The sequence below is a fragment of the Pelodiscus sinensis genome, chromosome 27 (assembly GCF_049634645.1).
Source record: "Pelodiscus sinensis isolate JC-2024 chromosome 27, ASM4963464v1, whole genome shotgun sequence".
NCBI lineage: Eukaryota > Metazoa > Chordata > Testudines > Trionychidae > Pelodiscus > Pelodiscus sinensis.
This window is the reverse complement of record NC_134737.1, coordinates 6,879,285-6,892,278: the sequence shown is the minus strand read 5'-3', so window position 1 is coordinate 6,892,278 and position 12,994 is coordinate 6,879,285. Positions and strand designations below refer to the sequence as shown.

Sequence of the window (12,994 nt, the reverse complement as noted above, 5' to 3'; positions counted from 1 at the left end):
TTTGGTGTGTAGGGGGGCAGGGCAATTTATTTGCAGGAATTCTGCCCCACAATCTCATTTTCTAGGGTCTCCAGGCCTGGAATGAAGGATGGGAAAATGCGATTCTCTGGCTCATCGGACAGTCGATACTATTTGTATCGACTACACGATTAGTCGATAAGCGCCCCTGCCGCGCCGCAGCGGGGGTAGCTCCGGGAGCTGACTCGAGCCGGGACTGAGCAGTCCTGGCTTGTGCTGGCTCCGGAGCCACCCGCGCTGTGGTGCTGCATGTTACATTTAAACTGCAGAGGCGCAGCAATCCAGGACTGCTCGGTCCCAGCTCGTGCTGAGTCCCGCAGCCCCTGTTCGCGGCGGACAGCCCTGGCCATTGTGAACAGAGACTGCACCAGCCCCTGTTCATGGCAGCCAGGGCTGGCTGCAGACAGGGGCTGCTGCCCTGGCTGCCACAAATGGGATGCTTGGCAGCAACAGCCCCTGTCCACAGGGAGTCCCAGCTCCCCGCAGTGAACCCTGTGAACAGGGGCTACTTGGCAGCAGTATCCCCTATTCCCCGCTCGCTGCCACTGAGAGAGGCAGCAGAGGGGCAGGCGGCTTTTAAGCCAGCTCCCCCCAGCACTGGCTTCTGCCCCCCCTTGCTGCCTCACACAGAGGCAACAAGGGTGTGCACTGCAGAGAGCATGGGGGGAGCAGGGACTGCTTCAGCCCCCACTTGCACCAGTTCCCGCTGCGAGCGCTTCTGCTTTTGAAATGCACAAGACCCCTACTGCTCGGGCTGTTTCCCGCTGTGCCTCTGCCTCCCCTACCCCCCTGCAGAGATGGTGCTGGGGGGACCAGCTTTACTGGTTCCCGTCAACTATCTGATAACACCCCTGCCTGGAACCTTCTATTTTTTCAGCTTTCTCATGCTCCATAATCTTATGCCACTTGGCAATATCACATTTCTCTAGACTTCAAACTAAACCAGCAGGCATTGTGTCTGTTAGCTAGGCGCACCGGTTTCATCAGCAGAGAAATTGGCTGTTTGGTCAGGTTGCTAGACAGACCAGTGGAGTCCTGCTGCATGGATACAACATTTCGTATCCCCATCTGCATTTGTGTCTGCAAAAATGAGCCACAGATCTCTACACTGGTGGATGAGGAGACCCGCGGATATCTGCAGATTTGCAGGGCTCTCTCTGAGGTTCCCCAATCTTCTGCTCTACTCTGCACTAATTAGGCCTCATTTGGATGATAGTGTCCAGTTCTGGGCACCAAATTACAGGAAAGATGTGCAGAAATTGGAGACGGTCCAGAGAAGAGCAACAAAAATGGTTAAAGGTCTAGAGAACATGAACTATGAGGGAAGACTGAAAGAACTGAGCTTGTTAAGTCTGGAAAAGAGAGGGGATATGACGACAACTTTCAAGTACTGACAAGGGTGTTACAAGGAGTAGGGAAAAAATTATTCTCCTTGGCCTCTGACAATAGGACAAGAAGCAATGGACTTAAACTGCAACAAGGTTTCAGTGGGACATTGAGAAAGACTTCCTACCTGTCAGGGTGGTGAAACACTGCAGTAAATTACCTAGTGAGGTTGTGGAATCTCCATCACTGGAGATATTTAAGAGCAGGTTGGACAGACACCTGTCAGGGATGGTCTAGCTGGTGCTTGGTCCTGCCGTGAGTGCACCTCTTGAGGTCCCTTCCAGTTCTATATTCTATGATTCTGTCTGCAAATGGACACAATGATACATCATTGAGGGGTTGTGTGGAAATTAATGAGACCAAATGCTCCACCGGTGTAAATGGATGCAGCAATGCTAGTTCACGCCGTGGAGAATTTGGTCCCTTGTGTCTACAAAGCAGAGCTCCCCTGATTGGAGGTGCTGGAGCAGGGTCCCACTGTGCACATGCACGGATTTGGCACTAGCTCACACCCAGAGCAAAGCTGTCCTACCTGGAGGTGTGAGACCTTAATTAGCATCTAAGCCGTGGGCCTGGGCAGGCAGGTAGCATGGTGCTTTCACTGCTGGTGTGTTCCTCGTCATCTCCGGATCGGACATTTGGAGAGCGCAGGTGATGCTGACTGGTTCGGCCAAGAGATTATCAAGCCCAGAACTTCCGCTGCCCCCAGACTGCTGCAAACCTCCTGCCCTTCACCTTGGAGCTGTCCCCTCGGGAGCTTCTGCTTTCTGTGTAGGGTAAGGGAGACAGAGGAGGGGCGCTGATGTCAAGGTGCCCCCTCTCCCACCTTTTATCCCATCTCCACAGAGCAGAGAGGGGACACAGCAGGACTTGGGATGGAGTTTGCTGGCTGGTTTAGAGAGTGGTGCAGGGTTAGGGCAGGGGTGAGCCTGCCTTAGCCCCGCTGCACCACCAACCAGGAGCCACCTGAGGTTAGCAGTGCCCAGCTGGAGCCCACATCCCAAACCCCTACCCCAGTCATGAACCCCCTCCTGCACCCTAAGCCCCTGCCCTACCCCTGAGCACCCCTACATCCAAACACCCTCCCAGAGCCTGCACCTAGAACCCCTTCCCACATCCCAACGGCCTGCCCCAAGCTCAGCTCAGAGCCCCTCTCACACTCCAGATCCCTTAATCCAAGACCAGAGCCTGCACCCCAACCCTCTGCCCCAGCCTGGTGAAAGTGAGGAAGGATGGGGGAGGGAGGGAGGATGGAGTGAGCAGGGGCGGGGCTTCAGAGAAGGGGCACAAAGGAGGCGGGACCAGGATATTTGGGTACGAGGTAGATCTTGGATTGCACTTACATTCAAAAAGGGATCTCGTGCTTAAAAAGGTTGGAGACCACCGTTGTAGGGTGAGACTTCTGCTTCCTTTACCCAGCCTGGGCTGAGACACAAGGACAGAGGGACTTGCCCACAATAGAAATCAAAAGCAATTCCAGAGCCCCTGGTATCGGAGGATCTCAAGGCACTTTCCAGGCAGCCCAAAAGTGATTATTGGACAGGTCGTTTGAGGCAAAACACTGACATGGCTCACCCATGGCTACCCCGCAAGTAAAGGGCAGGGCTGTGAATAGAGCCCGGGTATCCTGGGAGCCCTAACCACTAAGCAATGCTTCCTCCCGGATTGATTTGTGGCCAGTAGCATGCTGCTGAAAAGAAATCCCAGTCCACACTGCAGTGCTGAGGAATCCCATGCTGGACTCCAGCCAGCTTCACTCATGTTCAAACAAGGCGGCAGCTGACATGGGTGTGATGCCTAGGCTGGGTCGGATTGTGTAGGATGATGTGTGACTTGTCAAACTGGTTCCCTCCTCACTCCAGTCACACTGCTGGGGTTGGGCTGGGGCTGGCAGTGCATGTACTGCTGGAATGTGGTCCTGTACATGGATCATTCCCTAGGGAACTAAAGGCAGCTGTGATGTGCAAGTTACCCAAGCAACTCTGACCTCTTTTAATAAGCTGAACTTCATTAGCGGATCTATTTTTGTTTTCTTTTCTGACTGATCCCTTTTCCCTTGTGTGAGGTCTCCTGCTGCCCTCCCCCAGATAATGCACCAGTCGGACGCACTGGAATTTTTCTGACAAAAGAGGGGATTTAGTTTTCAAGGGGAAATGTTTAATTTTGACTCAATGCTCTGATTTTTTTTTCTCTCACTGGGAAAATTCCAGATAAAATGTTTAGTCTTGGTTGGAAAGCTTCACTTAGTTGTTTCTGAACTGGAATTTTCCCAAGCTTTTTATACCATGAAAAATCTGTGTTTTGGCAGTGGTGATGCAAACAAACGGTGAAACAGTGGACTTTCCTGTGGGATATAAATGCCATTTTCCAAACAGCTCTGCCTGCCAGTGATTGCACGCAGCCCCACACGGAGCTGGAGCAAACCACTTCCTTCTCTGTGTCTCAGTTTATCCATCTGTAAAATGGGAATAATATTTACCCTCTGGAGTGAAATAGTGAGACTATTTGCCACCCATTAAAATGCAGCCACCTTTGAGAAGGAATGTGGTAACCCTTTAACAACACAACGCAGTAATGCACAACAGTTACAAGATAGTAAGCGAGGAAGAACTTGGAGACCAGATGACATTGCAGAGGAGTTTAGATTGGAGGAATTATTCAATTTGGATGTCTGGGAGACAAGAGTTTTGGGATCTTTTATGCGCAGGCCAGAATTGCAGTGTTACATTTAACCTGGAAGATGCAATGTAGGGCTAGACATTAAAATACTCAACCCTCACTATCGGGGCTGGGTTTCTGTCGCATCTAGCACCCAATGTGCTGAGCTCTTCTGAAAATCTGGTTGCTAATGTCTCCAGAACACGCCGGTAACGTGCAGCAGGACAAGCTGCCCAGGACCATTCAGGCCAGAGACGCTGGTAACAGGACATGCTCTTTCTCTGGGTGCGTGCCTTCTGGCGTCACTCAGCCCATTGTTTGAGTTCCATTGTATCGTGGGTAAAGAAACACAAAGTCTTTCCTCATTAAGTTTCAATGACTCCGTTTCCGCACCCACTCCCTTAAAGGTTCTCCGCTTGGCCACCGCCGTTAAAAGGGCTTTGAAGTTTGCACCAAACCGGCCTGGTGCAAGCACACACGTCTCGGGCTGTGCCCGCTGTCTTGCTGGAGCTGGCGGCAGGCACGGTGCAGCCCTGGAGAAGTATTTGCAAGGCTATTGAGCCTGGATCGGTGGATCCCGGGAAAGGGCAAGAGAAGGGCAGTAGAGCTGGGGAGGGTGCATGCTATACCTTGCTCATGTGTCTGTGCAGAGGTGAAAGTAACTTACAATTTCTTTGGTCCTGTCCTATTGCAACCTGGGTCTCTGAGCTCTTGAAAGAGCCCCCTGCTGGCTTTTGCTGCAGCTCAGCCAGCTCTTGTGGGAGCTGCGCACCACGGTGCACCCGCTTGCTGTCACCTGCGAATTCATAAAGAGCGATTGCTCGGCCAAGAGCATCAAGTAGGGAGTGGAACGCCCAAGGGGTTAGCACCTTGGTCCTACTCCAAAGCCTTGCAACCCTCACCCCTAAAGGTATGTAGGCCCCTCGCTCCCATTGAGTTCAATAGCAATTCGGCCTCTAACTACCTTTTCTGAGCTGGGCTTTACCCCAGGCTGCCAAGCCAGCCCAGAAGCCGATAGGGACTCAGATGAACAAGCACCCTCCTTTGTAGACCCACCTATGTTACAGCTGGTCCTCCGGCTGGAGAGAGATGGGACCTGCTGCTTGGAGGGGCCAGAAAATTCAGAAGTGGCCAGCGACTCGGGCAGGTTCCAATCTGGGTGCTGAGAAGCCACCACTCCAAGTGACAGTGAGTCACTCAGCAATTCGGGGGGGAAACCCATGAGCCAGGCATCCAGCACCACTGCCCATTTCAGAATGGTCTGGCCAGAGCTGGCAGAAGCCTCTAATGCACTATGGGGACACTAGCCAGCCCTGCCACTGGCCCCTGTGTCCTGTCCCACCAGCAGCATCCCTCCCTCCTCCCGTGCTCTGTCCCTACAGAGGCAGGCTGTCCTATCCCATTGCTGCTGGCTTTGTGAACAAGAGACCAACCAGTCCTGCCCCTGGGCCTGGGAGGAGAGTCCAGCCACCTCGGCTGTTGGTTTTCACTATTTGCCCTGGTGTCTTCCCAAAAGAAAAGCTAAACCAGACTGCCCCACTGGGACTCGCCTTAGTCAGCCTGTTACTTGGGCAATGATTCCCCACTCCTCCATGGGTCAGGCTGAGGGAAGCAGCACCCGCACCATAACAATGTGCCCTTGATTGGCTATGTCTACACTTGCAGCTTCTTGCACGAGAAATATGCAAATGAGGCTACGTGTGGAATATTGCCGAGCCTCATTTGCATACCTAATGAGCCGCCATTTTGGCAGAAGAGGCTCTTGCGCCAGAAGGAGCTGTCTACGCTGCCCCTTCTTGCGCAAGAAAAACCCTCTTCTGCAATGCCGGTATTCCTGAAAATAATCAGTGTAGCAGCATTGTAGCTCCTTCTGGCGCAAGAGCCTCTTCTGCAAAATGGCGGCGCATTAGGTATGCAAATGAGGCTCAGCGATATTCCACACGAATCCTCATTTGCATATTTCTCACACAAGAAGCTGCGAATGTAGACCTAGAATGAGGCCAGCCACTTTCCTGCTTAGAGCGCTATTAAACCAGTCATCGCAAACCCTGGCCCATTACATTAAGCAGGCAGCCCCTCCATCCGCCACAAAGGGGAACATGTCTTTAGAAGGGTAGCCGTGTGAGTCTGTAACTGAAAAAACTTAAAAACCAGCAAATGGTCCTGCAGCACCTTAGAGACTAGCCAAAGATGTAGATGGTATCACGAGCTTTCGTGGACACAGCCACGTCTATCCTAAGTGGGTTGTGCCCACGAAAGCTCATGATACCAGCTACGTTTTCTGTTGATCTCTAAGGTGCTGCAGGAGACCAAGTGTCTTTAGATCGTGGGAGACCGAAACGGGTTTTTCTGCTTCCCCAACAGGAGGGGCCCAGGGCAACAGGAGGGGAATAGAAGGTCTTGCTTAAATACTCGGATCTCTTTGATCCAGAACTCCAGTCATCTAAAGAAGTGGGCTGTGCCCATGATACCATCTCCATGTTTTGTTAGTCTATAAAGTGCTACCAGAACATTTGTTGTTTTTTTCTGTACAAACTAACTCGGCTCCCCCCCTGAAGCTTCAAATATTGTGCTTGACTTAGTTCAGCTGCTAATGAGCCTTCACTCTGGGTTTTACCTTGCCATTTGCAGCAGGCACAGAAATGTGGCTGGTCATTCACCGTGAGTCCAAAACAAATCCCAGGATTTGAAAATCAACTACGAGGTCACTTTGCAAAACTAGTTTGGCTGTTAGATGCAGGCCACATGGCTACCCTTCTATGTATTATTCGTTCCTCCATACGTGGGCTCAGCCCTCTGGGGACGCTAAAAGGTCTGTGTGTTCTTAGGCAGTCAACCCTTCTAAAATGTCAGCTTTTATTTACAAACATATCTTCTGTCACCTGCCTTATCAGTACTGCTAAAATGGTCTGAGATTCCCATAAGCAGATTTCAATCCTTACTTGCTAAGGCGAGGTCAGATGTAGCTGGAATATGAAATGCGCTCACAGTTACAACAAGCTTAGATGTTGCTTTACATACATAGCGCCAAAGGATTGTTAACTCCATTTTTCATATGGGAAACTGAGGCACGGAGTTGCTTACGGCAGTTAGTTTTCAAACTAGGGGTCACGAACCAGTACTGAGTGGTGGAGTGTCAGGCTCTGGGTCTCATTGCTGCAGGGGGATCAGGTGAGCAGTGGGGGTGCTAAGGCAGCTCCCCTCCTGTCCTGGACCACAGACTACGCTGCACCCAAGAAGCAGCCAGCTGCAGGCCCAGCTCCTAGGTGTGCCAACTCTCCCAGGCCAGACCAACTGGATGCCATTCGCAGCAATGGCATCTGGTTCTTACAGGTCTGGGAGAGTTGGCAACCCTAGCCCCTTGCTGGAGCTGGAGCTGCAGCTGGAGGTAGGACCCCAGGCAGCAGCAGATCCTCCAGGGACGGTAGCCTGGACCCCAGAACTGGCAGGCTGTGGAGCCCACAGGGGCAGAGCCAGCGGGAACCCAAGGGTGGGCAGAGCCTACAAAGTGAGTGGATGGCGATGAAGCCAGTGGGATCTCGCGGGGGCTGCCCAGTGCTGGTGAAGTCAGCAGTGGGGCCAGCCCCCAGGCACAGGGAAGCTGGGTGCTGCAGCTCCTCCCCCATCCCCCCCCCCCATCCCAACTTCTCTGGGCAAAGAGGCTTGTTTGAACATGTAACCAATGGCGGGTGGCATCCTCGGCCAACCAGAGGCAGGAGTTGAGCTCCTGCTGGTGGAGGAGAGAGGCTGGGCAGGGTGGAGACGGGCCGTGAAGGCCTGGAGGACAAGGAGCTTACGTCTGATGTCAGAGAAGGGGTGCTGTGGCCCCATGAGGCAGGCCAGAGACCAGCTGCTGAGCCAGGAGATAACGAGCATCTCACTGTCCCTTCTGGCTTTACAGTCGGTAACTCTGCCATGGGGGAGCGGGCTGGGGGAGCTTCCCCAAACAGGCAGGTGTGGCCCCCTCATGGTGTTCCCAGGCCTCCTCCTGCTTCTTACTCTGCAGGCAGCCACCAGAGCTGGCTCCCTCGTGCCACCATGGCCCCCGGTGCTGCCTGGCCATGTGGTGTGCTGGGACCGTGCTGCCTGGCCTTCCAGCACCCAGGGGGAAGAGCAGGCTGGGGCTGCACTACCAGGCCTCACAGAGTGACATGCTGGAGCCGCACTGGCCTCCTGGCTCTCGGGGGAGAGAAGCTAGAGACAGAAGCCTGGGTAGGAGCCAGCAGCCACAGTGGTGGAGGGACTGGGGGGCTGGGCACGGGCCAGCAACTACAGCAGAAGCTGGGCTTCAGCAGGCATGGAAAGGGCAGGGCCTCAAGAGAAGGGGGTGGGGCTGGGGTGAGGCTCCCCGAGTCAAGAGTTCATGCACCGCCCATGTGCTCTTCTCAGCCTTTTTCAAACCAGGGTCTTGATGATTTCCCGCCATGCTGTCAGTAAGGTTCATTAGCCCCATTTTACAGATGGGGAAACTAAGCAAGAGAAAGGAACATTTTGACTAAAGTTATTGTATGGCTGAATCAAGACCTGAACCCAGAGTTTCTGATCACACCTCCTCTGCTGTCTTCTGTGTATTACCTGACCTGCCTAGTAAAAAACGTGGGTGCCGGCTAGATCATTAGGATGAGAATCCATCTCTGGCCCCAGCCCTGACTCACTGAGTAAACCTTGAGGAAGTAACCTTCACCGCTCTGAGCCCCAGTTTCTCCAGCTGTAAAATGGGTTGATAACATTGACCTATCTCTGAGGGAAGTTATGAGGTTTCCACTCACTTAACAAGGGAGTTCTCACCGTGGCCCATGCCTGTTCATTAAAGTTTCCTTTCCTTAGCAGCTTTTGTTTATGAACTCAAAGCCTTTTGGAAACCAATTTGTCTGAGAAAGGAGATGGAAAACGAGGGCCTGATCCTGAATTTCTCAGTCAGGCCCAACTCCTATTGCTGCCGGGACGTACCACACACTAGCAAATGAGGAGCCAAGGGCAGGTGCTGTTTGGATACACCAAGCTCTAAAACAGTTGTCACCAACAGGTAGATCGGGATCTACTGGTAGATCTTGCAGCCTGTGACAAGTGATCCTGACCGGTTTGGCCAGGAGGCTGTCAAGTGCAGCACTTCATCTGCCCCTCTAAGCTCTGCCATGTGGCTCCTTCCCTTTGCCTTGGAGTTGCCCCCCTCCCTGCCCCGAGAGCCTCCTGCTTGCTGTACAGGGTGTGGGAGGGAGAAAGGGGGGGTGCTGATGTCAGGATGTCCCCCCACTCCTGTACCCCATGTCCACTCAGAAGGGGAAGGATGGAGCTTGGCAATGCAAATATCTCTCTCTCTGTGTGTCACAAACACCAACTGTCCTGCCCTCTCAACCAGCACATACCTGGGGGGTGACTGTTACTTCTTTTACTGCTTACAAAGTGGGTTAGTTTTGGTTTTTGACTGTCCCAGCCCTGAACCTTCTCCTGCACCCAACCTCCTACCTCAGACATGAGTCCCCCTGTGCCCCTCCTGGACCCCAATTCCCCACCCTGGGCTATGCCTGGGGCCCTTCCAACACTCCAAGCCCCCTGGCTCAAAACCAGAGCCTGCACCCCAACCTCCTACTCCAGCTTGGTGCAAGTGAGTGAGGATGGGGGAGGAAAGGGGATGGAGTGAGCAGGGGGAGGCCTTGGGGTAGGGATGGAGCAGGGGCAGGGCCTCAAAGAAGGGGCAGGAAGTGGGGCAGGGGTATTTGGGTTTCAGGTAGATCTTACATTGCACTTCCATTGAAAAAGTGACCGTGTGGTTAAAAAGGTGGGAGGCCAGTGCTCTGAAATAACCACCCCGTGTGCAAAGAAGCACCTGCCGCAGCATTCCTAAGCCATGTTGTGATGCTCCCACATCCCACACTCGGTGTGAAGCCAGGTACCACTCAGAGCCAGAACTGCCCTAGCCAGCACAGCTCAGTTCTGGGGCACTGCTTCCCCCGGGCAGAGTGTGCTGAAAATTACTGGTGGCAAGTCTCAAGGGTCGCCATGGTGTTTGTAACTGCAAAAACAACCAGGAGCCCTTTGGCACCTTAGAGACTCACCGGCTGATTTGGCCAAACGCTGATGCCCAAATCAATCGGTATCTCTAAGGTGCCACTGGACACCTGGTGGTTTCTGGAAATGACTGGTCAGTGCCTGGCCAAGAGCAGGGCTTCCCCCGCCTCCCCAGAGCCTTTTGAGCAGCACCCAGGGAAGAACTCATGACAAAAGTGGCTTTTGAAGGCCTCCGGGCAGGCCGTTTACAGGGCTCTGAGCAGAGCTGGAAGGGCCTAGAAACTAATCCCAGAACCAACACCTTCCCAGGCCATCCTCTTACACACTCCCGCAATCCAGAGTCCCTCCCATACAATCGGGAGTTGCTCCTGTGCAATCCGGAGTCACTCTGCTCCCTGGCAGCAGGATGTGCTGGGCCAATGTGTGCAGGTGGCGATGCTGGGCTTGGGCACTGGCCCTGGGGAGCAGCAGCCACTGCGTCCTGGCAGCCTCCCTTCTCAGCCTGAGCTCTGATCTCGGGGATCATGCTGTCTCCTTGCATCTACCTGCAGCCCGGCAGGGGGGGAGGCTGGTACAATTTGTATGGGGGGACTGGTACCATTTGTATGGGGGGAGCTAATACAATTTGTACAATGTGGGGGGGCTGGTACAATTTGTACAGTGTATGGGGGGAGGCAGCTAGAATTGGGGGGGGGGGCTGAGAGCCCCCGAACCGGCCTGCGAGCTCCGTGCACGGGGGGAAGCTGCGAGCCGGGGGCGCCGCCCTGTGCCTGGCTCCCGGCCGCTGTGCCTAGCCCGGCCCGATCCCCGCTCCCCGGGCTGCAGCGGGCACAGACCCAGCACAGACCCAGCGCCCGGCGGGGCCAGCCCTGCTCCCTCCCCCGCCCCCCAAGTCCTGGTCTCCGCCCCGGCCCGGCCGCTCACCTTGGCAGAGCCCGCCCCGAGCCCCGGGGCGGGGCCAGCGCCCAAGCCGCGGCCAGGCACATCCTGCTGCCCGGGGCGCGGAGCGACTCCGGATCGCGGGGCGCATGAGAGCCGGGCGCCGCCCAGCCGCGCGCCGCCCAGCCTGCCGGAGGCCGGGAGCCGCGCTCCGCACCGGGGATGGGGTGGGACGCGCGGGTGGCCGGGCTGTTCCGCAGGAACCTGCAGCCCACCCTCACCTACTGGAGCGTCTTCTTCAGCTTCGGCCTCTGCATCGCCTTCCTGGGGCCCACCCTGCTGGACCTGCGCTGCCAGACCCAGAGCTCGCTCTCGCACATCACCTGGGTCTTCTTCTCGCAGCAGTTCTGCCTCCTGCTCGGCAGCTGCCTCGGCGGAGCCTTCAAGCGAACGTAAGGCGGCCGGCGAGCTCCGGGCTCCCCGGCACCCAGCGCCGGCCGCTCCCGCTCCCGCTCCTGGGGACAGGGAACTTTCTCCACGTGGCTTGGCCAGCGCTGGAAAGGCGCCTGGTGGGGACCGCTTGGCTGGGAGCGAAGGTGGCGCTGGCGCTTTTGCTGGACCAGCCTCCCCCCCGTATCTTTCATTTTCCTCCAGCGCTTCCCCTGCTGCCTTGAAACGCTGCGCTGCCCCGTCCCGGTCTGGCTCCCCTTCCGTCTGGAATCGGGGCTTTTCATTCTCCTCCGGCCCCTCTCCCCCCTGCGTCTCTCCTCTGGTGCTCATGCTGCGCTCTGGGGCTCAAAGCGTAGAGCCCTAGGGCTGGAAGAGACCTCAGGAGGTCACCGAGTCCAGCCCCGTGCCCAAGGCAGGACCAATCCCAACTAAATCAACCCAGCCAGGGCTTTGTCAAGCCGGGACTTGAAACCCTCTAGGGATGGAGATTCTGGGAGACAGGCTGTCCGAAAAGTACTGTGCCAACTAACAGCTTTGTAACAGCCTAACCTGGACCGGCAGCCCCCATTCACATCCTTAGCTCTATTGAAATTCGCCGGAGAATAAAGGCTGCAGGTTTCATTCTGCAGGGTCCATCCAGCTAGTGCCTTGCGCAGTGTGGCGGGCCATTGATTTTTACTAGGGCTCATTGCAGAGATGGGGCGTGCAGGGGGGAGATTGTAGATCTTACTCGGGACTCCCCAGTAAGTGTGTTTATTTAACCTGATCATTTAAAAACATTGTGGAGAGCCTGTTTTAATAACCCCAGGGCCAGCCAGCAAGCTGTTCGCTTACGCTCCGGGAGTTTGGGCAAACAAGATTCAACCTCAGATAATAATGCTCTAAACATGAAGTTGCTACGGGGTTGAAGAGAATAGAGTCTGTTTCACATAAGGCATGTGGGTGAGTGACCAGCAGTCACAAATCCGTGAGGCCGCCAAGTGCAGCCAGGCAGGGAGTTGTAGCAAATCTTGCGCTAAGATCTCTCCAAACTAGAAAATGTGCAGCAACACAGTTAAAGGTTTCCAAACAGGTGTCAGCTTAGAGTAGGTGACAGCTATTGCATATGAAAATCAATTGCTTGTTGTCCTGTGGCACCTTAGAGACTCACAAAAATATATAAAGTATCATCAGCTTTCCTGGGTAAAACCCACTTCTGCAGATGAGTTGGAGGGGAAGTAACAGAAACCGAGAGAGAGAGAGATCAGCAAAAAAAAGTGCCTGTCAATTTGTAGGACCAGCGCTAATGAGGCTAAGTAAGTGGGTTGGAAGTGTCCCATTCTTAGCTTTGGTTGTAAAAATGCAGTTGTTAAAGGCAGGGGAGCCTGGCTTTATAATGCAACGTCCAATTAATGTCTTTGTTCAAGATCAGGGAAATAGTGTCAAATCAGTAGATGAATATCAATTCTGCACTCTCTCTCTCTCTCTCTCTCTCTCTCTCTCTCTGTCATTGGCTGATGACATTCCTTTGTAGAAGAATGGCCACATTAAAATCCATGACAGAGTGACCAGGCAGGTTAAAATGTTCCCTTACAGGTTTATGTGTGTCACCATA

The 12,994-nt window shown here is 54.3% G+C and overlaps 1 protein-coding gene across 2 annotated transcripts in view; it reads left to right on the top strand.

The window, feature by feature from the left end:
• Positions 1-11,034: 11,034 nt before the first annotated feature.
• The window catches only part of SLC60A1 (solute carrier family 60 member 1), a 51,345-nt gene continuing 49,385 nt past the window's right edge, over positions 11,035-12,994 (top strand). For both annotated transcript variants that reach the window (XM_075910088.1, XM_006139191.4), the window contains exon 1: positions 11,035-11,402. In XM_075910088.1, the coding sequence (XP_075766203.1) occupies positions 11,173-11,402 (230 nt within the window). In that variant the 5' untranslated portion in view covers positions 11,035-11,172. The remainder of the gene's footprint in view (positions 11,403-12,994) is intronic.